The sequence below is a fragment of the Narcine bancroftii genome, chromosome 4 (genome assembly GCF_036971445.1).
Source record: "Narcine bancroftii isolate sNarBan1 chromosome 4, sNarBan1.hap1, whole genome shotgun sequence".
Classification (NCBI taxonomy): Eukaryota; Metazoa; Chordata; class Chondrichthyes; order Torpediniformes; family Narcinidae; genus Narcine; species Narcine bancroftii.
Window position 1 is genome coordinate 1,446,552 of NC_091472.1, and position 27,988 is coordinate 1,474,539.

The following is a 27,988-nucleotide window of genomic DNA, read 5'->3' on the forward strand; positions in this document are numbered from 1 at the left end:
CCTCTAACATGCATTCTGCTGCCAACCCTGAGGGACCTCTCTACCTCCACCTTAAATACACCCAATGACTTGGCCTCCATAGTTGGCCGCAGCAATGAAGTCCACAGATTCATCTCCCTCTTGGTCAAGAAATTGCTCCTCATCTCTGCTCCAGAGGGACATATTTGTATTGGAAAGCTGCGCCCCCTGGGCCCAGACTCCCCCACCACAAGAAACATCTTCTCCAAGTCCACCCTGTCCACGCCTGTCAGTAATGGAGAGATTTCAATGAGATCCCCATTTCTCCTGAATTCCAGCCAGACAAGTCCCAGTGCCTTCAATCATTCGGCAGAGGAACTCCCTTTCACTCCAGGGACCCTACTGGTGAACACCATCTGGAGACTCTCTCATTCCCACATCCTTCCTTTGGTGAGGAGCCCAGAACTGCTCACACAGCACTGGGTGGTCTTATATATTCCAGCTTTGATATTCCAGTCCCCGTGAATGAGCACATTACCTTTTCTGACCTTGACCCTAACCCTAACCCTCCAAGAAGAATCTGCACCTTTACCCCTCCCACCAAGGCGCGGTCATCCTCTCCTCCCCACTGTCCTCATCTGCCAATTCCCGGCCACTCTCCACCCGCTGGAGACTTTCTCTCACCAGTGACGTATCCAAGTTGAATTTTTGCAACGCGCGGGAAGGGCCCACTCTACCTGGACCAAGTTAGACTCGGGGAAGGACTCACTCTACCTGGACCAAGTTAGACTCAGGGAAGGGCTCACTCTACCTGAATCAAGTTAAACTTGTGAAGGACCCACTCTACCTGGACCAAGTTAAACTCAGGGAAGGGCTCACTCTACCTGGACCAAGTTAAACTCATGAAAGACTCATTCCACCTGCACCTAGGTAGAATCGGGGAAGGACTCACTCTCCTATACCAAGGTAGACTTGGGGATGTGCTCACTCTACCTGGACCAAGTTAGACTCGGGGAAGGACTCACTCTACCTGGACCAAGTTAGACTCAGGGAAGGGCTCACTCTACCTGAATCAAGTTAGACTCGGGGAAGGGCTCACTCTACCTGGACCAAGTTAAACTCATGAAAGACTCATTCCACCTGCACCTAGGTAGAATCGGGGAAGGACTCACTCTCCTATACCAAGGTAGACTTGGGGAAGTGCTCACTCTACCTGGACCAAGTTAGACTCGGGGAAGGACTCACTCTACCTGGACCAAGTTAGACTCAGGGAAGGGCTCACTCTACCTGAATCAAGTTAGACTCGGGGAAGGGCTCACTCTACCTGGACCAAGTTAAACTCATGAAAGACTCATTCCACCTGAACCTAGGTAGAATCGGGGAAGGACTCACTCTCCTATACCAAGGTAGACTTGGGGATGTGCTCACTCTACCTGGACCAAGTTAGACTCGGGGAAGGACTCACTCTACCTGGACCAAGTTAGACTCAGGGAAGGGCTCACTCTACCTGAATCAAGTTAGACTCGGGGAAGGGCTCACTCTACCTGGACCAAGTTAAACTCATGAAAGACTCATTCCACCTGAACATAGGTAGAATCGGGGAAGGACTCACTCTCCTATACCAAGGTAGACTTGGGGAAGTGCTCACTCTACCTGGACCAAGTTAGACTCGGGGAAGGACTCACTCTACCTGGATCAAGTTAGACTCAGGGAAGGATTCACTCCACCTGGACCAAGTTAGACTCAGGGAAGGATTCACTCTACCTGCACCAAGTTAGACTTGGGGAAGGACTCATTCTACCTGGACCAAGGTAGACTTGCGCAAGGGCTCACTCTATCTGGACCAAGGTAGACTCGGGGAAGGACTCACTCTACCTGCACCAAGTTAGACTTGGGGAAGGACTCACTCTACCTACACCAAGGTAGACTTGCACAAGGGCTCACTCTATCTGGACCAAGGTAGACTTGGGGAAGGACTCACTCTACCTGCACCAAGTTAGACTTGGGGAAGGACTCACTCTTCCTGCACCAAGTTAGACTCAGGGAAGGATTCACTTTACCTGGACCAAGTTAGACTTGGGGAAGGACTCACTCTACCTGCACCAAGTTAGACCAAGTTAGACTTGGGGAATGACTCACTCTACCTGCACCAAGTTAGACTTGAGGAAGGACTCACTCTACCTGGACCAAGTTAGACTTAGGGAAGGATTCACTCTACCTGGACCAAGTTAGACTTGGGGAAGGACTCACTCTACCTGCACCAAGGTAGACGCGTAAGAGCTCACTCTCTCTGGACCAAGGTAGACTCGGGGAAGGACTCACACTACCTGGACCAAGTTAGACTCAGGGAAGGATTCACTCTACCTGCACCAAGTTAGACTTGGGGAAGGACTCATTCTACCTGGACCAAGGTAGACTTGCGCAAGGGCTCACTCTATCTGCACCAAGTTAGACTTGGGGAAGGACTCACTCTACCTACACCAAGGTAGACTTGCACAAGGGCTCACTCTATCTGGACCAAGGTAGACTTGGGGAAGGACTCACTCTACCTGCACCAAGTTAGACTTGGGGAAGGACTCACTCTTCCTGCACCAAGTTAGACTCAGGGAAGGATTCACTTTACCTGGACCAAGTTAGACTTGGGGAAGGACTCACTCTACCTGCACCAAGTTAGACCAAGTTAGACTTGGGGAATGACTCGCTCTACCTGGACCAAGTTAGACTTAGGGAAGGATTCACTCTACCTGGACCAAGTTAGACTTGGGGAAGGACTCACTCTACCTGCACCAAGGTAGACGCGTAAGGGCTCACTCTCTCTGGACCAAGGTAGACTCGGGGAAGGACTCACACTACCTGGACCAAGTTAGACTCAGGGAAGGATTCACTCTACCTGGACCAAGTTAGACTCAGGAAAGGACTCATTCTACCTGGACCAAGTTAGACTCAGGGAAGGACTCATTCTACCTGGACCAAGTTAGACTCAGGGAAGGACTCATTCTACCTGGACCAAGTTAGACTCAGGGAAGGACTCATTCTACCTGGACCAAGTTAGACTCAGGGAAGGACTCATTTGACCTGGACCAAGTTAGACTCAGGGAAGGACTCATTCTACCTGGACCAAGTTAGACTCAGGAAAGGACTCATTCTACCTGGACCAAGTTAGACTTGGGGAAGGACTCACTCTACCTGGACCAAGTTAGACTCAGGGAAGGACTCATTCTACCTGGACCAAGTTAGACTCGGGGAAGGAGTCACTCGACCTGGACCAAGTTAGACTCAGGGAAGGACTCATTCTACCTGGACCAAGTTAGACTCGGGGAAGGACTCACTCTACCTGCACCGTTAGACTTGGGGAAGGACTCACTCTACCTGGACCAAACTAGACTCGGGGAAGGTGGGTGTTGTGATGGGTCGGGATCCTGGGCGGCGTGGGATTGCAGTGATGGGTCGGGTGGTATTCTGGACAGAAGGAAGTGGCTGCATGTTGAGTGGGACGAGCTCTCATCCCCGGGAAGGCGGGGGTTTCCTGGAATAAATCGCATTTGGCAACAGATATTTTCTTACATTCCGGAGCCAGTTTAACAAGGAACAGATGTGAGCGAGAGAGAAAAACAGGGCGGCGAAGGGAGGACACATAGAGGGAGACAGAGAGAAGGCAGCGGGCCGCCCTCGGCACCAGACTGCGAGAAGTTCGGCTCAAAGGGGGCAGCTTTGCTGGAGTCCCGGGACGGGGGTCCCACACATTCCCGTTGGCCACCAGGAGCGGGTCCAGTGAGATCCTGCCCGTCCCAGATCACGCTCCTCTCTCGTTATTCGGGGTTATCGCCCCGCAGGAGCGAGGTGAAGCCAGGCTGCGAGTCGGCTCCAGGACACGGGCATGTCTGGCTCGGCGCCCGCAGCCCTTCTCTGCCTGCTCTCCCTGTGGCTCTGCGCCGGCCGGGGCGCTTCCCAGCAGAGGTACAGCCTCTACTCTGCAGGAGCCGGGAGCCCGTCGGCACAGGACAGTCCGCAGAGGGCGACCAGCAGATACAGGTGAGGCTGGCGAGGGGGGAGCGGAGCATGGAGATGGGACGAGGGAGAGTCGGTCCAGCCTCCGCACGGGCCAGGTTCTCCGCCGACCCCCGAGTGGCCGCAGGCGCTGGGATTTGCAGTAGCATCAATGGGAGAAACACGAATGTATCCTGCTGGCAACGAGAGCAGGGTGGGGGTCGGGCCGTCGATGTGGTCGAGGTTTGACAAGATTCCCCACGAGAGACTCATCCAGAAAGTCATGAGGTTCGGGATCAGTGGAACCTTGGCCGTGGGGATAAAATCTGGCTCGTCTGTAGAAAGCAGAGAGTAGTGGTGGAAGGAAAGTTTTCTGCCTGGAGGTCGGTGACTAGTGGATCTGTTCTGGGACCCCTGCTCTTTGTGATTTTTATAAATGACCTGGATGAAGAGGTGGACGGATGGGTCAGTAAGTCTGCGGATGACAGGAAGGTTGGAGGAGTTGTGGATGGAGCTGAACGTTGTCCAAGGTTACAAGAGGATAGAGACAGGATGCAGAGTTGGGCGGAGAAGTGGCGGATGGAGTTCAATCCGGTTAAGTGTGAGGTGATGGATTTTGGAAGGATAAACCAGAAGGTGGAGTCCAGGGTTCATGGATGGTTACTTTAGAGTGTGGATGAACAGAGGGGCCTTGGGGTCCAAATCCATATGTGTTTATCAAGGTCACCGCACAGGTTGATAGGATAGTTAAGAAGGCCAATGGGACGCTGGGCTTTATTAATGGGGGATTGAGTTCAGTAGAGAGATCATGTTGCAGCTTTATAAAACTCTGGTGAGACCACCTTTGGAATATTGTGTTCAGTTCTGGACACTGGAATACAGAAAGCATGTGGAAATGTTGGAGAAGGTGCAGAGGAGGTTTATGAGCGTGATGCCTGCAAAACATGTCTTATGAGATAAGGTTAACAGAGCTGGGACTGTTCTCTTTGGAATAAAGGTGAGGTCAGAATAGAACAGGCCTGTGTGCTGGACCATGTTGATATTTGGAAAGAGGAAATGCTGGATCTTCTTAAAAACATTGATTGATGTCCCCCAGGGTCCGGATGTGAGAAACCCCAGGCTGCTGTGAGAAGGGAGGGAAGAGATATCTGGGGCAGTAGCTATGATCTATGAATCCTCTTTGGTCCCGGAAAGTGCCAGAGGATTGGAGAACGGCAAATGTAGTTGCCTTGTTTGAAAAAGGTAATAGGGAGAATCCTGGGGATTCTAGACCAGTGAGTCTTACGTCAGTGGTGTGTAAACTGATGGAGAGGGTTCTTAACGATATGATCTATGAGCATTTGGAGAAGTCCAGTCTACTCAAGGATACCCAGCAGGGCTCTTTGAAGGGAAGGTCATGCCTCGTGGGTCTAACTGAGTTTTTTGAGGAGGTAACAAAAGAAATTCAGGAAGGTCGGGTGGTTGATGTGGTCGACGTGGATTTTAGTAAAGGTCGAAAAGGAGAGTCTCGACAGATAGCAGTTGATTGGGCAAGTGATTTCAACAGTTGAAGGGGATTCGAGGTCAGGTGACCCAAACATCACTATAAAAGTGAGGGACTGTGTAGCGGAGCAGTCATCGTGGGAGTGGGCTGAATCGGAGAGGTGAGGATTTGGCTCAAGGGGCTTTGGCAAGAACAGGTAAGAGGTGAGGGATAGTACGAGTTGAAAGGACCACCCTATTCAAGGAACATAAGGCATTCAGCAGGTGAGGGTGGGTTTTAGATATCAAATATATTTTGTTCCTCTTGTTATAAATAGTGGGAATGGCAGCCAAGGTAGGGGGCACTCCTCTTGCAGAAAGTGGGTCATCGGGGAAGCCAGCAGCATCCCTGACAACTTTATCTGCGAGAAGTGCATCCAGCTACAGCTCTTTACAAGCAGAGTTAAGGGATTGGAGTTGGAGGGGAATAAGCTCCAGATTATTCAGGAGGCAGAGGGGGTGATAGACAGGAGTTACAGGGACACCATCACACCTTGGAGGCAGGAGGAGGGTAGATAGGTGACTGTCAGGAGAGGGACTGTCAGGCAGACAGTGCAGGGCACCCCTGTGGTCGCTCCCCTCAATAGCAAGTATACTATTTTGGATACTGTTGTGGGGGGAGGGGGTCCTACCAGGTACAAGCCACAGAGATCAGGTCTCTGGCACAGAGTCTGGTCCTGTGGCTAAGAAGGGAAGGGAGAAGAGGCGAGCTGCAGTGATGGGGGAATTCCATAGTTATGGGGACAGATAAGAGATTCTGTGGAAGAGATCGAGTATCCAGTATGGTCTGTTGCCTCCCTGGTGCCAGGGTCCGAGATATCTCAGATCGAATTCACAGCATTCTCAGGAGGGAGGGTGAGCAGCCAGATGTCGTGGTCCATGTAGAGAACAATGATGTGGGTAGGAAGAGTGAGGAGGTCCTGCGAGGAGAGTTCAGGGAGTGGGCACTAATTTGAAGGACAGGACCCTTCTGGGTAGTGATCTCAGGATTTCTACCACATGCTGGTGAGGTGAGAAATAGGAGGATGATGCACCTCAACACGTGGCTGAAGACCTGGTGCAGGAGGGAGGGCTTCAGGTTTCTGGATCATTGGGCTCTGCCAGGGAAGGTGGGACTGGTTCTGACAGGACGGTTTACATCTGAATCGGAGGGGACTAATATCCTTGTGGGAAGGTTAGCTAGTGCTGATCCGGTGGGTTTAAACTAGATTTGCAGGGGGAGGGGAATCAGAGCAGAGAGAGGAGTGGAGGAAGGAAAAGATGATGTGAAAATTACATGAACCATTAGAGTCAAGGGGCACTACATGGGATTCTCTCTCTGTGCTCAACACTCGCTATTGCAACTTAAAGTAGTGCATCGTGCCCACTGTTCCAAATCCCAATTGGCTAAATTCTATCCCAACTTATTTCTCAATGTGATAAATGCAAAACTGAAGATGGTTCATTATATCATAGGTTTTCGTTGTGACCTTCTCAATTATTGGGACGACATATTTCAAACACAATAGTTCTTGATGTTAATTTGGCCCCATCTCCTTTTTTGTTGTGTTTGGCCCAAGGATCTGATATTGAATTCTTCACAATCCCATGTAGTAGCTTTTCACTCCCTGATGGCCAGAAGGACTGTGTGAATGAGATGGAAAGATGCTGTACTTCCCACTCCCACTAAATGCCTGTCTAATACAATGGCTTATTTGTCATTAGAAAAAAATGAGATGTTCCACGGCTGTAATGAATTTAAACTTTATTTCTTCATGGGGATTTTTCCTTAATTATTTCCCATAAATGGAAGCTTCACCAGTTTTTGATTCTTGGCCACATTGTTTATTTTTTCTTTGTTATCAGATGGTGAATGATGTATTTTGCCAACAGCCTCTGTAGGTCAGTGGGCCAATTTGTAGATGAGCCAGTTCCTAGTTTTTTTCTTTTTGCATGTTCTATTTTTATAAACGTAACGGAGGTTTTGTCATTACTGATATTATCGTATAAATTTGATTATTGGTCTATTCATGTTTATTTAACAATGTAACATTAGCTAAATGAAATTAATAAAAATATTGAAAAAGAAGTCATCGGGTTAACCTGGTGGAAATATTCTCAGGTGCATCTATTTCAATGCAAGGAGTATTGTAGGAAAGGCAGACAAGCTTAGAGTGTGGGTTGGCACGTAGAATTATGACTGTGGTCATTAGTGAAACTTGGTTGCAGGACGGGCAGGACTGGCAGCTCAATGTTCCGGGCTTCTGTTGCTTTACACATGAGAGAATGGGGAAGGAGGGGGATGAAAGGGGGAGGAATGGCATTCCTTGTCAGGGAAAATATCACAGCTGTGCTCATGAAGGACAGGCCAGAGCGCTCATCCACTGAGGCTTTATGGGTGGAGCTGAGGAACGGGGAAGGTATGACCACATTCATGGGTTGTATTATAGACCATCCAATGATCAATGAGCATTGGAGGAGCAAATCTGTAGAGGGATAGCAGACAGCTGCAGGAAACAGAAGGTTGTGATCGTAGGGATTTTAATTTTCCCCATAGTGACTGGGACTTCCAGACTGTAAAAGGGCTGGATGGCTTGGAGTTTCTCAAGTGTGTATGGGAAAGTCTTCTAAATCAATATATAAAGGGACCAACTAGAGAGAGGGCAATTCTGGATCTCCTATTTGGGAACGAGACAGGACAGGTGACTGAAGTATGTGTAGGGGAACATTTTGGGTCCAGTGATCATAATGTTATCAGTTACAAGTTAATGATGGAGAAGGATGGGTCTGGTCCTCAGGTTGAGATTCTAAATTGGAGAAAGGCCAATTTTGAGGAAATGAGAAAGGATCTAGAATTCGTGGATTGGGAGAAGTTGTTTTCGGGCAAGGACGTGCGAGGTAAATGGATGACCTTCAAAGGTGAAATTTTGAAAGTACAAAGTTTGTATGTTCCTGTCAGGATTAAAGGCAAGGTTCGCAGGCAGAGGGAACCTTGGTTATCGAGGGATATTGGGGATCTGGTTCGGAAGAAGAGAGAGGTGTAGAACAGGGACAGGCAACACAGAGCAAATGAGGTACTTGAGGAGAATAAAAAATGCAAGAAAAACCTCAAGAAAGAAATCAGGAAGAATCAAAGAGATATGAGGTGCTTTGGTGACGACGTGAAGGAAAATCCTCAGGGTTTCCACAAGTAGATTAAGAGCAAAAGGATAGTTAGGGATAAAATTGGTCCCTTAGAAGATCAGAGTGGTGGGCTTTGTATGGAGTCAAAAGAGATGGGGAAATCTTAAATGTTTTTTTCATCAGTATTCACTCAGGAAACAGGAACAAGGTTATGGGAAGCGTGGACCACAAGCAGTGAGGTCATGGAACCTGTACAGATTAAAGAGAAGGAAAGGCTTGCAGTCTGAAAGCAAATAAGGATGGATAAATCCCCAGGGCCCGGCAAGATATTCCCTCAGGCCTTGAGGGAGGCTGGTGTAGAAATTGCAGTGGCTCTGGCAGAAATATTTAAAATGTCCTTTTCCGCGGGTGAGGTGCCGGAGCATTGGAGGGTAGCTCACGTTGTTTAAAAAAAAAGGCTCCAAAGGTAACCCTGGAAATTACAGGCCAGTGAGGCTGTTGTCTGTAGTAGGTAAATTATTGGAGGGTGTTCTAAAAGTTTGAATGTACAATTTGGATAACCAGGGACTGATTAGGGACAGTCAACATGGCTTTGTGTGTGATAGGTCGTGTTTAATCAATCGTGTAGGTTTTTTTAAGGAAATTTGATGTAGGGAAGGCTATGGATGTTGTCTACATGGACTTTAGTAAGGCCCAGATACCATATGGGAAGTTAGTCAGGAAGGTTCAGACGGTACATATTCATGGTGAAGTAGTGAACTGGATTCGAAAATGGCTGGACGGGAGAAGCCAGAGAGTAGTGGTGGATGATGCTTTTCAGACTGGAGGCCTGTGACTAGTGACTATGTATATGTGAAGAACAGAAGGATGATGAGAATGAAGGTGGGACCACTAGGGGATAAAGGTGCCAATATGTACCTCAAGGTGGAGGAGGTTGGGGAGGTCCTCAATGAATACTTTGCGTCAGTATTCTCAAGAGAAAAGGACCTTGATCAGGGTGAGGCTGAAATAGAACAGGCCTGTGTGATGGAGAATGTGGAGATTAAGGAAGAGGAAGTGTTGGATCTTCTTAAAAACCTGAAGATTGATAAGTCCCTGGGTCTGGATGTGATAAACCCCAGGCTGCTGTGGGAAGGGAGGGAAGAGAGAGCTGGGGCAGTAGCTATGATCTTTGAATCCTCCTTGGCCACAGGGGAGGTGCGGAGGAATTGAGAATGGCAAATGTAATCCCCTTGTTTAAAAAAGGTAACAGGGAGAATCTTGGGAATTCTAGACCAGTGAGTCTTGCATCAGTGGTGCGTAAACTAATGGAGAGGATTCTTAACATAGAACAATACAGCCCAATACAGGCCCTTTGGCACTCGATGTTTTGCCGATCCATGTTCAGTCCATCCTAAAAAAAAGAATTAAACCCTCCTACCCCATAACCCTCTGTCTTCCCATGTCTGTCTAAGATTCTTAAATGCCCCCAATGTTCCAGTGTCCACCAGCATCCCTGGCAACACATTCCAGGACCCCACAACTCTCGGTGTAAAAAGAACTTACCCCTGTCGTCTCTCCTAAACTTCCCTCCCTTCACTTTGTACACACATCCTCTGGTGTTTGTTGATCCTGCCCTGGGAAACAGGCGCTGACTGACCCCCATCTATGCCTCTCAGAATCTTGTAGACATCTATTAAATCTCTTCTCATTTGCTACACTCCAAAGTGAAGAGTCCCAGCACTGCCCCATAAGATGTTTTCCAATCTAGGCAACGTCCTGGTGAATCTCCTCTGCCCCCTCTCCACAGCTTCCACATCCTTCCACATTCATTGAGGTGACCAGAACTGAACAAAATTCTCTAAGTGTGGTCTCAACAGAGGTTTGTACAGTTGTAACTTGACCTCCAAACTCCTGAACTCAGTCCCCCTATTGATGAATCCCAGCATCCTATAGACCTTCTTAACTATCCCATCAACCTGTGTGGTGACCTTGAGAGATGTATGGATTTGGACCCCAAGATCCCTCTGTTCATCCACACGCTTAAATAACCGACCATTAACTCTGGATTGAGCCTTCTGGTTTGTCCTTCCAAAATGCATGACCTTCCACTTATCCGGATTGAACTCCATCTGCCACTTCTCTGCCCAACTCTGCATCCTGTCTCTATCTTCTTGTAACCTTCAACAACCTTCAGCTCCATCCACAACGCCTCCAACCTTCATGTCATCCACAAACTTACTGACCCATCCGTCAGCCTCTTCATCCAGGTCATTTATAAAAATCACAAAGAGCAGGGGTCCCAGAACAGATCCCTGTGGCCCCTCCACTCGTCACTGACCTCCAGGCATAAAACTTTCCTTCCACTACTACTCTCTGCTCTCATCCTACAACCCAAATTTTTATCTACTCGGCCAAGGTTCCACTGATCCCGAGCCTCATGAATTTCTGGATGAATCTCTCATGGGGAATCTTGTCAAATGCTTGCTAAAATCCACGTCGACCACATCTACCGCCCGACCCTCTTCGATTTCTTTTGTTACCTCCTCAAAAAACTTAATTAGACCCATGAGGCATGACCTTCCCTTCACAAAGCCATGCTGACTATCCTTGAGTAGACTGGACTTCTCCAAATGCTCATAGATCCTATCCTTAAGAACCCTCTCTATTAGTTTACACACCACTGACGTAAGACTCACCCGGTCTATGATTCCCAGGATTCTCCGTTACCTTTTTTAAACAAGGGGACTACATTTGCCATTTTCCAATCCTCTGGCACCTCCACTGTGGCCAAGGAGGATTCAAAGATCATAGCTACTGCCCCAGCTCTCTCTTTCCTCCCTTCCCACAGCAGCCTGGGGTTTATCACATCCAGACCCAGGGACTTATCAATCTTCAGGTTTTTAAGAAGATCCAACACTTCCTCTTCCTTAAACTCCACATTGTCCATCACACAGGCCTGTTCTATTCCAGCCTCACCCTGATCAAGGTCCTTTTCTCTTGTGAATACTGATGCAAAGTGTTCATTTAGGGCCTCCCCAACCTCCTCCACCTCCAGGTACATATTGGCACCTTTATCCCCTAGTGGTCCCACCTTCATTCTCATCATCCTTCTGTTCTTCACATATACATAGAACGTCTTGATCCTACATGTCAAGGCCTTCTCTGTTCTTCACATATACATAGAACGTCTTGATCCTACATGTCAAGGCCTTCTCATGCCCCCTTTGAGCTCTCCTGTCCTTTTTTCAGCTCCTTCCTGGCCTTTTTGGGCTGTAATTGTTATATGATTTATATGACTCTTTTGTTTGTTTCCCTTCCTTCCTCAATTTGCCAGTTTCCTGAGTAGATACTGATGCAAAAAAACTGTTCAAATTCTCCCCCATCTCATGAGGCTCCACACATAGAGTTGACCATTCTGATCCTCCAGTGGACCCATTTTGTCCCCTTATTATCCTTCTACTCTTAATATCCTCGTAGAACCCCTTCAGCTTTTGTAGAGCTCGTTGAAAGAATCAAAGACTTGTTGATCCAAACCAAGGCTTTTATTAGCAAAAGACAGGAGCTCTTCACAGGTGGCCGACCAGTCCGGAATGATCCGACCTGGCTAGGGACACAACCCTTTAAGGCCCAGACAGTAGGCGTGGCTTAGCTCTCAGCCAATCGCTGTAAGCACAGTCTAGATACAGTAACTATATACACTATGTACATTGGTGATAGATCTGTACGATCACAGCTTTACCCTCACATTATCTGTCACAGCTGCCTCATGTCTTCTTTTACCCTTCCTGATTTCCTTCTTAAGTATAATTTTTCCCAAAGAAAACAAATTCTATAAAAAAATCTAACCAAAGTGAGAAATTATAGATTTGCTATAAAGATACATAATCCAAACACATGCAGAATAGATTCCCACCTTCCCACCATCCACCAAAAGGAAACAAATATACGTTGATGTATTAGTATCATCAAAACTTTCAAACCTCAAACTTTCAAGCTAATGCCAAATCGTTAATAGTTAAAGAGGAAGGCACCATAAACTAAAAAGATCCACATTTAACTTCCCAAACTCAGTCACTTGGAAACTATAACTTATCACATTTTCCAGACCTAAAATAAACTATACACGTCCACACGATTTCAATGTGAACATACATTATCTCATTGGCACTTTTAGTAAATGAAGAATCAAAACCGGTAAATACTGTCAACGTCAACAAAAGTAAAATGAATACAATCCATTTAAATCTTTAATATCAAAGAAAAATAAGCCAAAGTTATAAAAAACACAAAATGATTAAATCAATGAACCACTCAATTAACCAAAGAGCAACCAGACTCTTCCCCCACACAAAAAAACCTTCAAAATAGAAAAAAATTTCAGACACAAACTATTAGTTCATATTGAAGTTGAAGGAGAATCTTCCAGGATTTTGTGTGTTTCATTCATCGAATTCAAAGTGACCCTCAGACAAGCTGGATACAGGAAGCAGGTCTCAGTCCGATCTCATCCAGCTCATTCATGACTTCTCTGTCTTCTCTCTGCATGCCCATAACTTCATACTTAGTGGACCCTCCCTCTACAGCCTCCTCCCTTTCTACAGCCATGGTACTGTCCCTGACCAGTGATGCTACTCCCCTGCTCAATTTTCCTCCCATCCTATCCCTTTTAATACTCCTAAACCCCAGAACCTGCATCAGCCAATCCTGCCCTTCCTCCAGCCAAATCTCAGTAACGGACACAATATCATGGTTCCACGTACTGATCCAAGCTCTAAGTTCATCCCCTTTATTCCTAATACTCCTAGCATTGAAATAGACACATTTCCACCCCTCTAACTGGCTCCCTTTATATCTTGTCCCCTGGCCGCCCTTCCTCCCCAACTCAGAACACACAGTATCATGCTTTTAACCTGCCCTTTTCTCTGTCCTCACATTCTGGTTCCCATCCCCTGCCAAACTAATTTAAACCCCCCCCAATAGCTCTAACAAACCTGCCCACCAGGATATTAGTTCCCCTCCAGTTCAGGTGCTACCCATCCTTTTTGTACTGGTCAGACCTTCCCCAGACGAGTTCCCAATGATCCACAAATCTGAACCCCTGCCTCCTGCACCAACTCTTCAACCACACATTCATCTGCCACAACTTCCTGTTCCTCCCCTCTCTGGCGCGTGACACAGGCACCAATCGCGAGATCACAACCCTGAAGACCTGCTTTTCCCTCTCTCCCTATATTCCCTCCGGGACCTCATCCCCACTCCTATCTATGTTATTGATCCCCATGTAGACCACAACACCGGCTCCTCACCCTCCCCCTGCAGAATGCAGTGAACTTGATCAGAGATGTCCCTGATGCTGGTACCTGGGATAGAATAGGATAGGATCCATGTGAATTTGGAGAAGTCCAGTCTACTCAAGGATAGTCAGCATGACTTTGTGTAGGGAAGGCCATGCCTCACGAACCTAATTGAGTTTTTTGAGGAGGTAACAAAAAATATTGATGAGGGTTGGGCGGTATATGTGGTCGACATGGATTTTAGCAAGCCATTTGATAAGGTTTCCCACAAGAAGCTCATCCAGAAAGTCAGTGGAAACTTGGCCATTGACTAAAATATTGGCTTGTAGAGAGAAAGCAGAGAGTAGCACTGGAAGGAAAGTTTTCTGCCTGGAGGTCGGTGACTAGTGGAGGGGCCACAGGGATTTGTTCTGGGACCCCCTGTTCTTTGTGATTTTTATAAATGACCTGGATGAAGAGGCGGAAGGATGGGTCAGTAAGTTTGCGGATGATACGAAGGTTGGAGGAGTTGTGGATGGAGCTGAACGTTGTTGAAGGTTACAAGAAGATAGAGACAGGATGCAGAGTTGGGTAGAAAAGTGGCACCTGGAGATAAATCCGGATAAGTGTGAGGTGATGCATTTTGGAAGGACAAACCAGGAGGCTGGGTACAGGGTTAATGGTCAGAACAGAGGGACACCACACAGGTTGATAGGATAGTTAAGAAGGCCTATGGGACGCTGGGATTCATTAATGGGGGGATTGAGTTCAGTACAGAGGTCATGTTGCAACTGTACAAATCTCTGGTGAGACCACACTTCGAGTATTGTGTTCAGTTCTGGTCACCTCAGTATAGGAAGGATGTGGAAGCTGTGGAGAGGGTTCAGAGGAGATTTACAAGGATGTTGCCTGGATTGGGCAACAAGTCAATGAGGCAAGGTTAGCAGGGCTGGGACTTCTCATTTTGGAGTGTAGAAGGATGAGAGGAGACTTGATAAAGTTCTATAAAGTTATGAGAGGCATAGATAGGGTGGACGGCCAGTGCCTGTTTCCCAGGTCAGGAATAGAAAACACCAGAGGACGTGTGTACAAAGTGAATGGAGGGAAGTTTAGGGGAGATGTCAGGGGTAAGTTATTTTTACACAGAGTGTTGTGGGAGCCTGGAATGCGTTGTCGGGCATGGTGGTGGACGCTGGAATATTAGGGGCATTTAAGAGACTCTTGGACAGACACATGGATGGAAGTAAAATAGAGGGTATGGGGTAGGGAAGGTTTAGATTTTTTATTTGGCTGGAATATTGAAGGCTGAAGTGTCTTGCCTCAGTCTTCACTGTGGAAGACATGAGCCATGTGCTGGATGTCGAAAAGTGTCAGGGAAGGAAAATGAGTGCAGTTACTATTTCAAGGGAGAAGGTGCTCAGAAAGCTGGATGGTCTCAGGGTGGATGGGACTCTCAGACCAGATAGATCCCACCCTCGGGATCTGAAAGAGGTGGTGGTAGAGATTGTGGACGCATTGGTCATGATCTTTCAGGAAATGATAGATTTTGGCATAGTCTTGGAGGATTAGAAATTTGCAAATGTCACCCCTCTATTCAGGAGGGAGGGAGGCAGCAGAAAGGAATTTATAGACCAGTTAGCCTGACGTCAGTGGTTGGGAAGATGATGGAATCAATTGTAAAGGATGGGGTTACAGAGGACTTGGAGGCACATGACAGAACAGGCCAAATCTCAGCTGAAAGAGCCCACTCACATTTACTGTCAATACTCCTTATCATTTTGTAAACCTCAATCAAATCTCCCCTCATTCTTCTTCGTTCTGTTATGAGCCCAAAGGACCCCAAAACCCAGCAGCAATAGATCTTCACCACGACAAATAGTTACTTAAACAAAAGTTGCTTTTAATTATCTTTAAACATGAAAACAATCAAACTTTAACTTATCACTATTCACTAACCAACTTAACCCCCTTTTAATTCTAAGCGCATGTTTATGTAATGTGTGTGTAAATTTAAGAAAACTTCTTTGGTTCACAATTCAATCTCACTTCTTATTCCTCCAAGTTCTCTGGATGCAGGCAATTCTTATTACGGTGCACAGAATTTAACATTTATAAAGTTCATCAGGCTTTCCACCGCTCAGGAAAGTTCTTGTAGGTTTGCAGAGAGAGATTTGTTGTTCCAGGATTTCCACAACTGAGGTACCACCATTAGTCACCTCAATGTCTTGCTGTTGAAACTTACCCCATCAGGGTAAGTTGATAACCTCTTTCTTTCAGGCTATCACAGAGTTCCTTTCTGTTTCCCTTATTCTAAGAGAAACCATAGACAGATGACACTTCCAGCCATCCGCCGCTCTGGAGCTTCTATTTCAGTTCCAACAAGTTTCTCCTGGCTTGTTACAGCTTTCTGTGTCACACACAGTCCAAGATTCCTCTCTCTTTCTCTCTCTCTCTCTATCTGTCTCCAGGTTCATCTGTGTTTAGGAAAACAATAACCTCTCAATGACCTTTTTGTATTAGGAGATGGCCTGTCTCTTGCTGTGGCTTTAAAGACAATAGTCCATTCATTCACTTCAATTAACAGCCACTTGTGAAATCGCCATAGCATTCTTCATAACCTCTGTCAGTCACTGTGAGTATGAAAGAAAACAAACAACAATGGTCCCAGCATCAGACCCTGAAACACCACTAATCACAGGCCTCCAGTCTGAGAAGCATCATCCTCCACCACCACTCTGTGTTCTCCAACTCAGCCAATTTCAAATCCAGTTTTCAACCCCTCTGGAGATACCTAGTGTCTTAACCTTCTGAACTAACCTCCCATGTGGGACCTGTTGAAGGCCTTACTAAAGTGCATGTAGACAATATCCACAACCTTTCCTTCATCAACTTTCTTGGTCACCTCCTCAAAAAACTCTACAAGATTCATTAAACAGGACTTACCGCACACAAAGCCATGCTGACCGTCCTGAGTCAGCTCATGGCTGTCCAAGTTCCTAGATATCCTATCTCTCGGAACTCTTTCCAATAATTTACCTACTACTGACATCTTGCATTATGTTTTTACTTCAATCACAGTGTCTGCAGACTTTCATGTTTTTGGTGTAGAAAAGTTGTATCCCACGGTGGGAGAGTCCAAGAGGGCAAAACATCAGATTGAAGGGTGTCCACTTAGAACAGGAATTTCTTCTGCCAGAGGGCGGTGAATCTATGGAATTTGTTGCCACAGGTGGTTGTAGAGGCCGGTTCATCGAGTGTATTTAAAGCAGAAATTTACAGATTCTTGATTAGCCAGGGCATCAAAGGCTACAGGGCAAAGGGTGGGCAGTGGGCTGAGTGGGGAAATGGATCAGCTCATGATTGAATGGCAGGGGCAGACTCGATGGGCTGAATGGCCTATTCGGCTCCTATGTTTTATGGTCTTGTGAACTTCTGAGATTTTTCAGGGTTTACGAAGTCAAACCAAACCTCCGCAAACTCCTGAGGAAGTAGAGGTGTTGACGAGCTTTTTTCACAATGTCATTAGTGTGTTGGGCCCAGGAAAGATCCTCTGAGATTGTGACCTAACCTGTAGATTGAAGTTCCACATGACCATTGCCTTTCGGACATGCCCTCTCTAACTCTTGTTGCTCCCCACATTCTAGCTGCTAGATGGAGCCCTCCATCAGGTCATTTATACCCTTTCATTTTCTTAACTCTACACATACAAGGCAGAGGGGAAATTCTAGTCAATGGTTAGATTAGGTTATTGGGCCAGCACAACATTGTGGGCTGAAGGGCCTGGACTGTGCTGTAGATTTCTATACTGATTCCCCACCCTCTGATCACGTATCCCTTTTTGCTGATTATTTGATGTCATTTTTTACCAGCAGAGCCGCCCCAGCCCCTCTGCCCTCTTGTCTTTCTGACAGGATGCGGTTCCCTTGTGTGTTTTGCTCCCAGTTGTAATCCTCCTTCAGCCACCTCTCTGTTATGTCCTCAACACTGTCCTTGCCAATTTCTAACTGTGCTTTCAGCTCATCTACCTCGTTTTGTGAACTGCATACACTTCAATACTACACCTCCACTCCCGAGTTCCCCACCCTTTTCACATTTGTCAGCACGTTGTTTACCGAATTTGCTAACAGCTCACCTATTAAATAAAGAGGTGAGGCTGTGGCGGCTCACCACAAGGCAGGCGAACCGGACCCGCTTGTAAGCCACGCGGCAGGGCAGCCGGACAAAATGGCGCCGTCGGGGGGTTTCCCTTCCTTCCTGCTCAGGGCTCAGAAACCCGCGCTTGGGGACCACGTGATGCCCGGATGACGTCAGCGTCCTCCAGCCCGGTTCTCAGCCAGGTCCGGGCTGGGGGGTATAAGTGCGGCCCAGCAGTCTGCAATAAACTAGTCCGCTCACTGAGCTCAACCCGTTTGGTTGCGTATGTTATTGCAGGAGCAGGTGGAGCTGCCGCTACAAGGCAATGTTTTACTCTGTCACAGGACCCACAACCTTTGGAGTTCTCGCCCTCAGACTGGTGGAGGCAAAGTGTTGAAATATATTTAGGGCTTAAGTGTGAGAGGCTGGAAGGGACTGGGGCTGAATGCAGAGGTGAAGTTGAGGCAGCCTTCCAATCAGGCAAGATCTTCCGGCTTCAAGGAGTTACGGGGCTTTTTCTGTTGCCTATTGGTGGTGGATTTGCATGTTGAGAGGGAGGTGAGAGGTGAGAGGACACTGTCCCTTGAGCCTGGATGGTGGTGACCAGTGGAAGTTGTGACGTTGATATGTGGGTTCATCCAAGAACTGTTCCAATGGCTGATGTTGGAGGATTAAGAGTAACATCGATGGACATCTCTCCTCCTCAATAAAGTTCCTTATCACAAAGCTGTGCCCCAATCTACGCGCCGCTGTGCCCCAATCTACGCGCCGCTGTGCCCCAATCTACGCGCCGCTGTGCCCCAATCTACGCGCCGCTGTGCCCCAATCTACGCGCCGCTGTGCCCCAATCTACGCGCCGCTGTGCCCCAATCTACGCGCCGCTGTGCCCCAATCTATGTGGTGCTGCCAACTGAGGCAAAAGTCACTTCTCTGAATCGGCTGTGGTTTGTCAGAGCAGGTATTGATGTCAAGGTTTGTATTGAAATGGTCTATTTCAGTAGAGTAGAGAGCGATCTTTGTTGACACCGCTGTCCTTGGGATTGCTCACATGAAAATTGCAGCCCCTTTGCCATTGAGCATTAAGGACTGTTCTTTACATGAACATGTGAATTAGGACCAAAGATGAGCAACTCAGCCCCTTGAACCTGCTTCACCAATTGTCAAAGGTCATCTGCTCTTGGACACCACCTCATACCTTACCCTAACCCAAGACCTCACCCACCATCATCAGATCATCTCCCAGACCATCAGTTCAGATGACCTCCCTGCCACTGCCTCCAACCTGATAGTTCGCCCACCCCCACTGCCTATATCCTCTGACAGTCCTTCCCCTGCCGAAATGAACATCTCCTCAGACCTCAACACCACCTGACTGCTCTGGCACTTCCTACTGTAATTGCAGAAGGTGCAAAATGTCCCCACATCTCCTCTCACACCCCCATCCAGGCCAAAATCTCATCTTCCAGACGAGGCAGAACCTTACACAAGTTGACCAACCTAATCTACTGAATTTAGTCCTCCCTCTCAATCCCGCAACATATTGGACTTGGCACTACCAATACGACAGCTGTGTACAGACTTGTAATAACCAAGGACTACAATACGCTGCCCACCATTCCTTGTCTGGCATAGGCTCCGTTCCAATGCTGTCTAACAGCCCTGATCCCGATGTAGTGGACACTTTATCAGCAACTTCTCCAGTACAGTCCACAGTTTGCAGCCTGGAGTGGAGCAGGGTTTGTCTCAGGACTGAAGAGCAACAAGAGAGAGTTACTCCATGGGCTGGACTTTATAGAACAGCAGCTGGAGGGTCCGGCCCAGGTGATTGCTAGATGTTTCAAGGGATTGATGGTCAGGTGAGCACAAATGGGTGGGCGGAGTCCAGCCATGATTGACAGGTGATGTGACTTTCATCTAAGTTCCAGGCAGAGAGGTCTGTGACCCTCCACAACCCACACAGTAGGTGACCACTGTGCCAAACACTTGTGCTTTGTGTGTGGGTGTAAACTTTACTATCCTGCAGCCAACCATTTCAGCTCCCCCAACCGTTCATTTAATTACATTTTTAATTTAGGCATACAACATGGTAACAGACCCTTTCGGCCCATGAGCCCAAGCTGCCCAATTTACTCCCAATTGACCTACACCCCCCGGTACTTTCGGAGGGTGGGAGGAAACCAGAGCCCCCAGGGAAAACTCACACAGACACGGGAAAGTGGACAAACTCCTGACAGATAGTGTGGGATTTGAACCCTGGTCCCGATCGCTGATGCTGTGCCACCCGTAGTGTTTGTTTGCACTTCCTTCTTGTTTACATCTTGTACCTATCTTTTCTTCAGTACAGATTTTTACATTACTGAGAAGTAGAAATTTTGCCAGGCGCACAAAACAAAGAATCTCAGGGTTGTCGGTGAAGCCACGTCTGAACTCTCCATGGTTCAAGCAGTTGGTGCCCAGGTCTAATTTGTTTTCTCTTCCACAGGAACTGGTGTGCTTATGTTGTGACACGGGTGGCGTCCTGTGTCATTGAGGATGGTGTGTCAACGTACGTTAAGCCAGAGTATCAGCCCTGCGGATGGGGCCTGATCCAGTGCGCACGGACAGTGACGTGAGTGTATTCTGGTGCTTGGGACAAGAAGTATTGGTAATAGGCCTCAAAGTTCATCTAATGGGTTAGTTCACCCTGAAGATGAGAGCTTCCAGTCCAGGACAAATCTGAACTGTCCTCCTTTTTCAAGCAATGAAGTTTCCCCTCTATTGTGGTCAACAGAACTATCACCCACGTTTCTTTTGTTTCTCGAAATCCTGTTGGTACCTTCCCCCCATATAGAACAAGAATAAGGTTCTTTGTATCCTCATCTTTCACCCTTCTAGCCTCTGCATTCAGCACATAATTCTCCATCATTTCCACTTGCTGTAACTTGACCCAACCCCCAGATACATCTCCCCCTCCCCACCCTTTTCTGCCTCTCTCTGTGATTCCCTTGTCCCGTCCCTCCCAACCCACTTCTCTGTGATGGGGTAATTCTGCTGCATCTGCTCTCACCCCTCCTTCCTCAGCACCACCCAGGGTCCCACACAGCCCATCAAGGCAAGGCAAGGATTCCCATCCTCCTCCTCCAACCTCAGCAACTGCTCTCGGTGTTCCCGATGTGGCCTTCTACATCTGTGGGATCAAATGCAGAGCTGGGGACCACGTCACAGAATATATACCCACTGTCCGCAGAGACCATCCGGAGTGACCAGCTGTTGCCATTTTACCTCCCCTTCCCATTCCCAACTTACACCTGGGCCTTCTCCACAGCCAGACCCGCCACGTCAGACTGAGCCTGGGTAGGCTCCCACCCAAGCCCACGAACAAAGAGTCTGCTCATTTTCTAATGGGGGCGGGGCATGGTTAGTGTAGAGGTTAGAGCAACGCCGTTGCACGCCAGCAATGGGACTGGGGTTCGAATCCTGCGCTGTCTGTAAGAAGTTTGTACGCTCTCTCTGCATGTCATCGGACCGCATGGGCTTGTGGGCAGGAACAGCCTGTTACCACGCTGGATGTCTATATTTAAAATTTAATTTCAGTTAACGAGCTCCCTCCCCCCACTTCAATTCATCCTACCTTTACCCTTCCATCCCACCCCCCCCCCACCCCATCCAGACCAGACCCAATTCTGATTGCCTCTCTCTTTGGTGCGTCCCCATCCATCCCATCTCCCAGGTGGCTTCTTCCATCCTGTCATTTCCCCCTCCCCCACCCACGTCAGTTCCATCTGTTCTCTTCTTGTACCATCATTGTCCCAGCACTGGCAGCCTTTGTATCTAACCCCCCCACCTCCCCTATGTAACTCTTCTCTACCTGACCTCTTGGTTTTCTCTTGCTCTCTTTCCCTTGGTCTGGGATGTGTACATCATGGTTTGCTCGTACTGCTTTACCAATCCCACGAGGACGCGAAGCAGGACGAGATGTTAGAAGGCCTTGGTCAGACCACATTTGGATCGTTGTGAGCAGTTTTGGGTCCCACATATAAGGAAGGATGTGCTGGTGTTGGAGAGAGTCCAGAGGAAGTTTACAAGAATCATCTTGGGGATGAGAGGATTAATGCGTGACGAGCATTTGATGTACCTGGGCCTCAGAATAAAAGGCTGATCTTTTGGAACCAACGTGCGGAGAAATGTCTTTAGCCAGCGGGTGGGGATGGTGGGGAATTTGTTGCTGCAGAGAGCCATGCCTACAATGGTGAACGTCTGGAGGAGGTTTGGGAACTGAAGAACAAGCTGAGAAAGGAAATCAGAGTGGCAAAAAGGAGACTGGAGATAGCTCTAGCAAATAACATCAAGGTTAATCCCAAGACATTCTGTAAGTACAAAAAGGGTGACCAGAGGAAAAACAGGACCCATCAGAAATCAGCGTGAATACTCTATGTGGAGACATAGGGTGAATTACATTTGGGGAGGTGCTGTGTATGAAAGCAGACGGATTTCCTGGGCCTGGATAGGCTTGTATACCCGAGGACACCATCTCATGCTGAATTTTATGTGTCATCATGAAGTATAGGTGAGGTTCTAGATGATGGGAGTGTGGCAAATGTTGTTCCTCTGTTCAAGATGATCTCCATGGAGCAGCCAGGGAATTGAAGGCCAGTGAGCTGAACGTCTGCAGTTGGTAACATACGAGAGGGCATTCTGAGGGAGAGGATTTCCAAAGGAAAGGTTGACAAGGGCTGATTAGAGATAGTCAGCTCGGTTTTGTAAGTGAAGATCATGTTTCACCAACCCGACTGTTAACCTGGCCTCATGAAACACTGTCTCCAATCCAGGTGACGTGCTGGTGAATCTCCTCTGTCCCCTCTCCACAGCTTCAACATCCTTCCTGTAATTAAGTGACTAGAACTGAACACAGTTCTCTAAGTGTGGTCTCACCAGAGGTTTATAGGGTTGCAACATTTCATCATGACTCCTGAACTCAATCCCCCGACTAAAGAAGCCCAGAATCCCATTGGCCTTCTTAACTATCATATCAACCCGTGCGGCCACCTTGAGGGATGTATGATTTGGACCCCAAGATCCCTTTATTTATCCACACTCTTAAGTAACCGACCATTAATCCTGGACTCAGCCTTCTGGTTTGTCCTTCCAAAATGCATCACCTCACACTTATCCAGGTTGAACTCCAGCTGCCACTTTTCTGCCCAACTCTGCATCCTGTCTATATCCTCTTGAAACCTTCGACAACCTTCTGCTCCATCCACAACTCCTCCAATCTTCGTATCATCCGCAAACTTACTGGCCCATCCTTCCGCCTCTTTATCCAGCTCATTTATAAAAATCACAAAGAGCAGGGGTCCCAAAACAGATCCCTGTGGCCCCTCCATTAGACACCGACCTCCAGGCAGATACTTTCCTTCCACTACTACTCTCTGCTTTCTACATGTAAACCAGTTCTGAATCTAGGGATGAACGGTTGGGATGCAAGGAGTGCCAACTTGCCCAAGATGACCAAATGGTCCATATCCCTTTAAACCCATCCTATCCATGCATCTGTTGCAATAGTCCCTGCCTCAACCACCTCCTCCAGCCGCTTGTTCCATACTCCCACCATCCTCTGTGTAAAAACATTACCCCTCAGGTTCCTGTTAAATTTATCCCCCCTCGCCTTAAACCCATGTCCTCTGGTTACCGATTCCCCTACTCTGTGTTCACCCGATCTATTCGTCTCATGATGTCGTCCACCTCTGTGAGATCTCCCCTCATCCTCCTGTGCTCCAAGGAATAAAGCCCCAGTCTGCTCCCCACTCTCTGTAACTCAGGCCCCCGAGTCCTGGCCACATCCTCATAAATCTTCTCTATTCCCTCTCCAGCTCAACGACATCTCTCCTTTAGTATGGTGACCAAAACTGAGCACAATGCTCCAAATGGAGCCTCATCAATGTCTCATACAACTGCAACATGACCTCCCAATCTCTCTTCTCAATACTCTGGCCAATGAAGCCCAATGTGCTGAAAGCCTTTTTCACCAGGAACCTGAAGGGGAGATTTTTTTTAAAGCAGTGAGACGGGTACATGGAATGAGCCATCAGAGGAGATAGTTGAGGGAGGTGCTATTACAATATTTCAGAAATAATAGACAGATACATGGCTAGGATGGGTTGAGAGAGGCATGGGCTAAATGCAGGTGGGTGGGTTGAATGTGGGTGGAACATTTTTGTCGTTGGGGTGAAGGGCCTGTTTCCACACTTCCGAACTCTATGATGACCTGATCGACAAATCCTGACTATTTCTCCACAGCCTTGTCCATCTTCTCTCTCAGAATAGTCTCCAGTAACTTTTCTTGCCTCATCACACTGACCTGCACCCAGTCCATACCCCTCCATCACTCTCCCATCCATGTACCTGTCCAAATTGAGCCCACATTCACCACTTCAGCTGGCAGCTCATTCCACACCCCTACCACTCTCTGTTTGAAGAAGTTTTCCCTCATGTGGCCCCTAAACTTTTCCCCTTTCACCTTTAACCTACATCTTCTGGTTTGTATCTCACACACCCTCAGTGGAAAAAGCCAACCTACATTTACTCTGTCTGTCCCCCTTATAATTTTAAATACCTCGATCAAATCTCTCCTCATTCTTCTCTTCAGGGAATAAAGTCCTAATCTGTTTAACCTTTCCCTGTAACTCGGTTCCTGAAGTCCAGGCAACATCTTAGTAAATCTTCTCTGCATTTTTTCTATCTTATTGATATCTTTCCTGTAGTTCGGTGAGCAAAGCTGTACACAATTCTCCAAATATGACCTCACCAATGTCTTGTACAACTTTACCATAACATCCCAACTCCTGTACTCAATACTGTGATTTATGAAGGCCAAGATGCCAAAAACCCTCTTTCCAACCCTGTCCACCTGTGATGCCACTTTCAGGGGAATTATGTATCTGTATTCCCAGATCCCTCTGTTCTACCGCACTCCTCAGTGCCCGGCCATATTGGATGAATCACAGTAAACATTTTATAGTTTGCTTATATTTGTATTTCTATGAAGACATTAATGTTGTGTCTGCTGGATGCTGAATGTGTCCTGTTGTGAATTTGCCTCTGACAGGTATCGCTCCTTTATGAGGCCACGATACAAGGTGGCCTACAAAATGGTGTCTGAAATGGAATGGAGGTGTTGTCATGGTTACTCTGGAGATGACTGTTCAGTGAGTCTACCCGGACTCTCTGAGGAAGAGACTCCCAGGCCCAGCACCAGACAACCAATAGGGTCACCAGAGGAAGGTAAGACCACATGATATTGGAGCAGAAGTTGTCTATTCGGTCTACTGAGGCCGCTCCACCATTCCATCATGAGTTGATCCATTCCCCCAGTCAGCCCAACTCTCCGGCCTTCTCTACATAACCCTGACAATCAGATACCCATCAACCTCTACCTTAAATTCACCCAACAACCCGGCCTCCACAGCTGCCCATGGCAGCAAATTCCACAGGTTCACCGCCCTCTGCATCTCTGTTTTAAATGGGCTCCCTTTAATCCTGAAGTTGTGCTCCCTTCTCCGTCACTGTCTTACCTTGGGAAACAACTTTGCCACATCTACTCTGTCCCGGCCTTTCGATGTTCGAAATGCTTCCATGAGGTCCCCCCCTCATTCCAAGTCCAGTCCAAGAGCTGACAATCTTTCTTCATGTGCTAATCCCTTCATTCCAGGAATCATTCTGGTGAATCTTCTCTGAACCCTCTCCAATGCCAGCACATCCTTTCTTAAATAAGGAGCCCAAAAATGTCCCGTCCTCCACATGAGGCTTCTAATCTTGGCTCAGGTGAGCTGAGATCCTGTAACTGGACCTGTTCCTATGTCATTGTGGTTTTACAGGCAGAAGCAACTGGGATAAATCTCGTCAGATGGAAGAGCAAATTCAGAGACTGACTCAACAAGTCCACATGCTGCAGTCAACCATCATATCGATGAATGGCAAGTTCCAAGAAGAGATACAGAAGGGGATTGAGGGAGCCCTGAATGGGAGGCAGCCGGCCGATGCTGCATCTCACCCAGACATGAAGGAGACCATCAATGAGATTCAGATCAAACTGCATCAGATTGATAACCGGGTGAGGGAGCATGATGGAGAGATTGATCTCTTAAATACCATCAGAACGTCTGGGTCAGGCACCGCCCAGACTGACGTTGGCGAAAAGCTGTCCAATCTGAAGGAAGAGCTTGTGCGGGAAGTGGAGCTGCGGATGGCAAACTCCTGCTACTCCTGTCACGCTGAATTGCAGCTTATCCGCCAACAGCAGGAGAAGTTCAGGCAGAGACTGCGAGAGCTGGGCAGAATCTTCAACAGCACTGAGGAACACAACCGGCTTCTCATTGAAGGCATGCACAAGCACATCAGTGGGCTGACTGGGTCTATGGACAACTCTTGCTGCGGAGAAACAGAGAGCATGAAGGCGAAGGTGGAGGATGTGGAGAGAAAGCTGGTGTCTCTCTCAGATGCTTTGGCTGCATTGACGAACAGCAAGTCTCCTAATTCAACTTCAATCCCCACTCGGTTAGGTGAGCAACACCAGAAACAATTCCAGGATATTGAAGATAAACTGGACCTGACTGAGAGAAACCTGAAGAAACACTTCCAGTCCCACCTTGAGGGCCTGAGGCAAGAATTTGGAGAAAGAATCCAAGAGAATGAGGAGCGTCTCAGCACAGTGGTGTACGTTCTGGGCAACAGCACGGCTCTGGATGACTGGCTGCAAGAGACCATGAGAGCACTAGATGAGGATGTTAAAAGGTTGAAGGAGAAGTTGGCAGCAGATGGAGAAGGCCTGAGGTCCGTCGTGAGGCAGTTGCATGAGCTGGAGTCCAGAGTGCAAGCGGCTGTTGATGGGTGTGCCCAACACTGCAGCCCGTCGCTCCTCACTCAGTCTGGCCAAGATGTTGCTGAAGTGGCAGATATTTTAGCGCGACTTCAGAAGAAGGTTGAGGACAATGAGGCTGGCATTCGGAGCACAGGGAGAACTGTTCACAACCTGGCGCTAGGAGAAGCCTCATTAAGAAATCAACTGCTAGGGTTTGGTCAAGAAGTAAAATGGTTGAAATCAATTGTCCATTCAAGCGAGAAGCAAATGAACCACGTAAACTCTAAGCTTAAGGACTTGGAAGACAGGTTGCAGACATCAGTTGAGAGCAGTTTCACATTCTGTAACACAGTTAAAGATGAAGCCATCAGGGGCAGGGCAGAAACAGAGGGTCATGTCAGCACATTGACTGAGGAGCTGGAAGGAGTGAAGCTCAGATTCAATCGTTTTGAGAATGATTTCAACTCTTCATGCTCAGCGTTCCAGATAGAATTGGATACATTAAAAGAGGAGCTCAGTGACCCAGCCGGATGTTATAAGGACCTACTGCGTAAAATAGAAACTTTCAACAATACCCTGCAAAGGTATGGGATAGTTGGGGGCAGTTTGGCTGATCTGGGATCAATGCAAGGGGAGCTGCGAGATGTCCTATTAAACTTCAACTCAGTAAATAACTCGTTGAAGGCCCTCCAAAGCATCATTCATCACCAAGACTACAACATGCATCAACTGAACACTACCCTCTCCAGAACTACCAACGAATTGAATGCGGACCTCAGTAGAGTACAAGAAGAAGTCACTGATCACGTGGAGGACACTTACAATAAATTTGTCATCTTCCAGAATGAGTTGGGAAAGGTCAAAGGTCATATGGTGGTGGAGTACCAGGAATGCAAAAATTCTGGCACAGAGCTCGAACAACGAGTGTCAAAGCTGGAGGAAGTCTGCATCAAACTGGATTCTGTCTCTCAGAATCTGGCGAAGATCAAAGAGGGCTTAAATCGGCATGTCTCCAGCCTGTGGAACTGTCAGAAGGAACTCAATACTACACTGCAGAGACAGTCTGGTGTGTTAGAAAATATCAAGGATACTCACCTGACAAACCTGAATCAGAAAATATCTAAACTGAATCATTCCTTGATCGAGATGTACACTGATATTCACAATATCGCCACTGGTGAGTGAACCTCTGGAG

General features: G+C 47.6%; 1 protein-coding gene across 1 annotated transcript in view; it reads left to right on the forward strand.

Annotated features, from left to right (window-relative positions):
• The first annotated feature begins 3,535 nt into the window (after positions 1-3,535).
• The window catches only part of emilin1b (elastin microfibril interfacer 1b), a 58,763-nt gene continuing 34,310 nt past the window's right edge, over positions 3,536-27,988 (forward strand). Inside the window, exons 1-4 of the mRNA XM_069930600.1 lie at positions 3,536-3,990; positions 20,440-20,565; positions 25,042-25,217; positions 25,811-27,970. Coding sequence (XP_069786701.1) covers positions 3,836-3,990; positions 20,440-20,565; positions 25,042-25,217; positions 25,811-27,970 — 2,617 coding nt within the window. The 5' untranslated portion in view covers positions 3,536-3,835. The remainder of the gene's footprint in view (positions 3,991-20,439; positions 20,566-25,041; positions 25,218-25,810; positions 27,971-27,988) is intronic.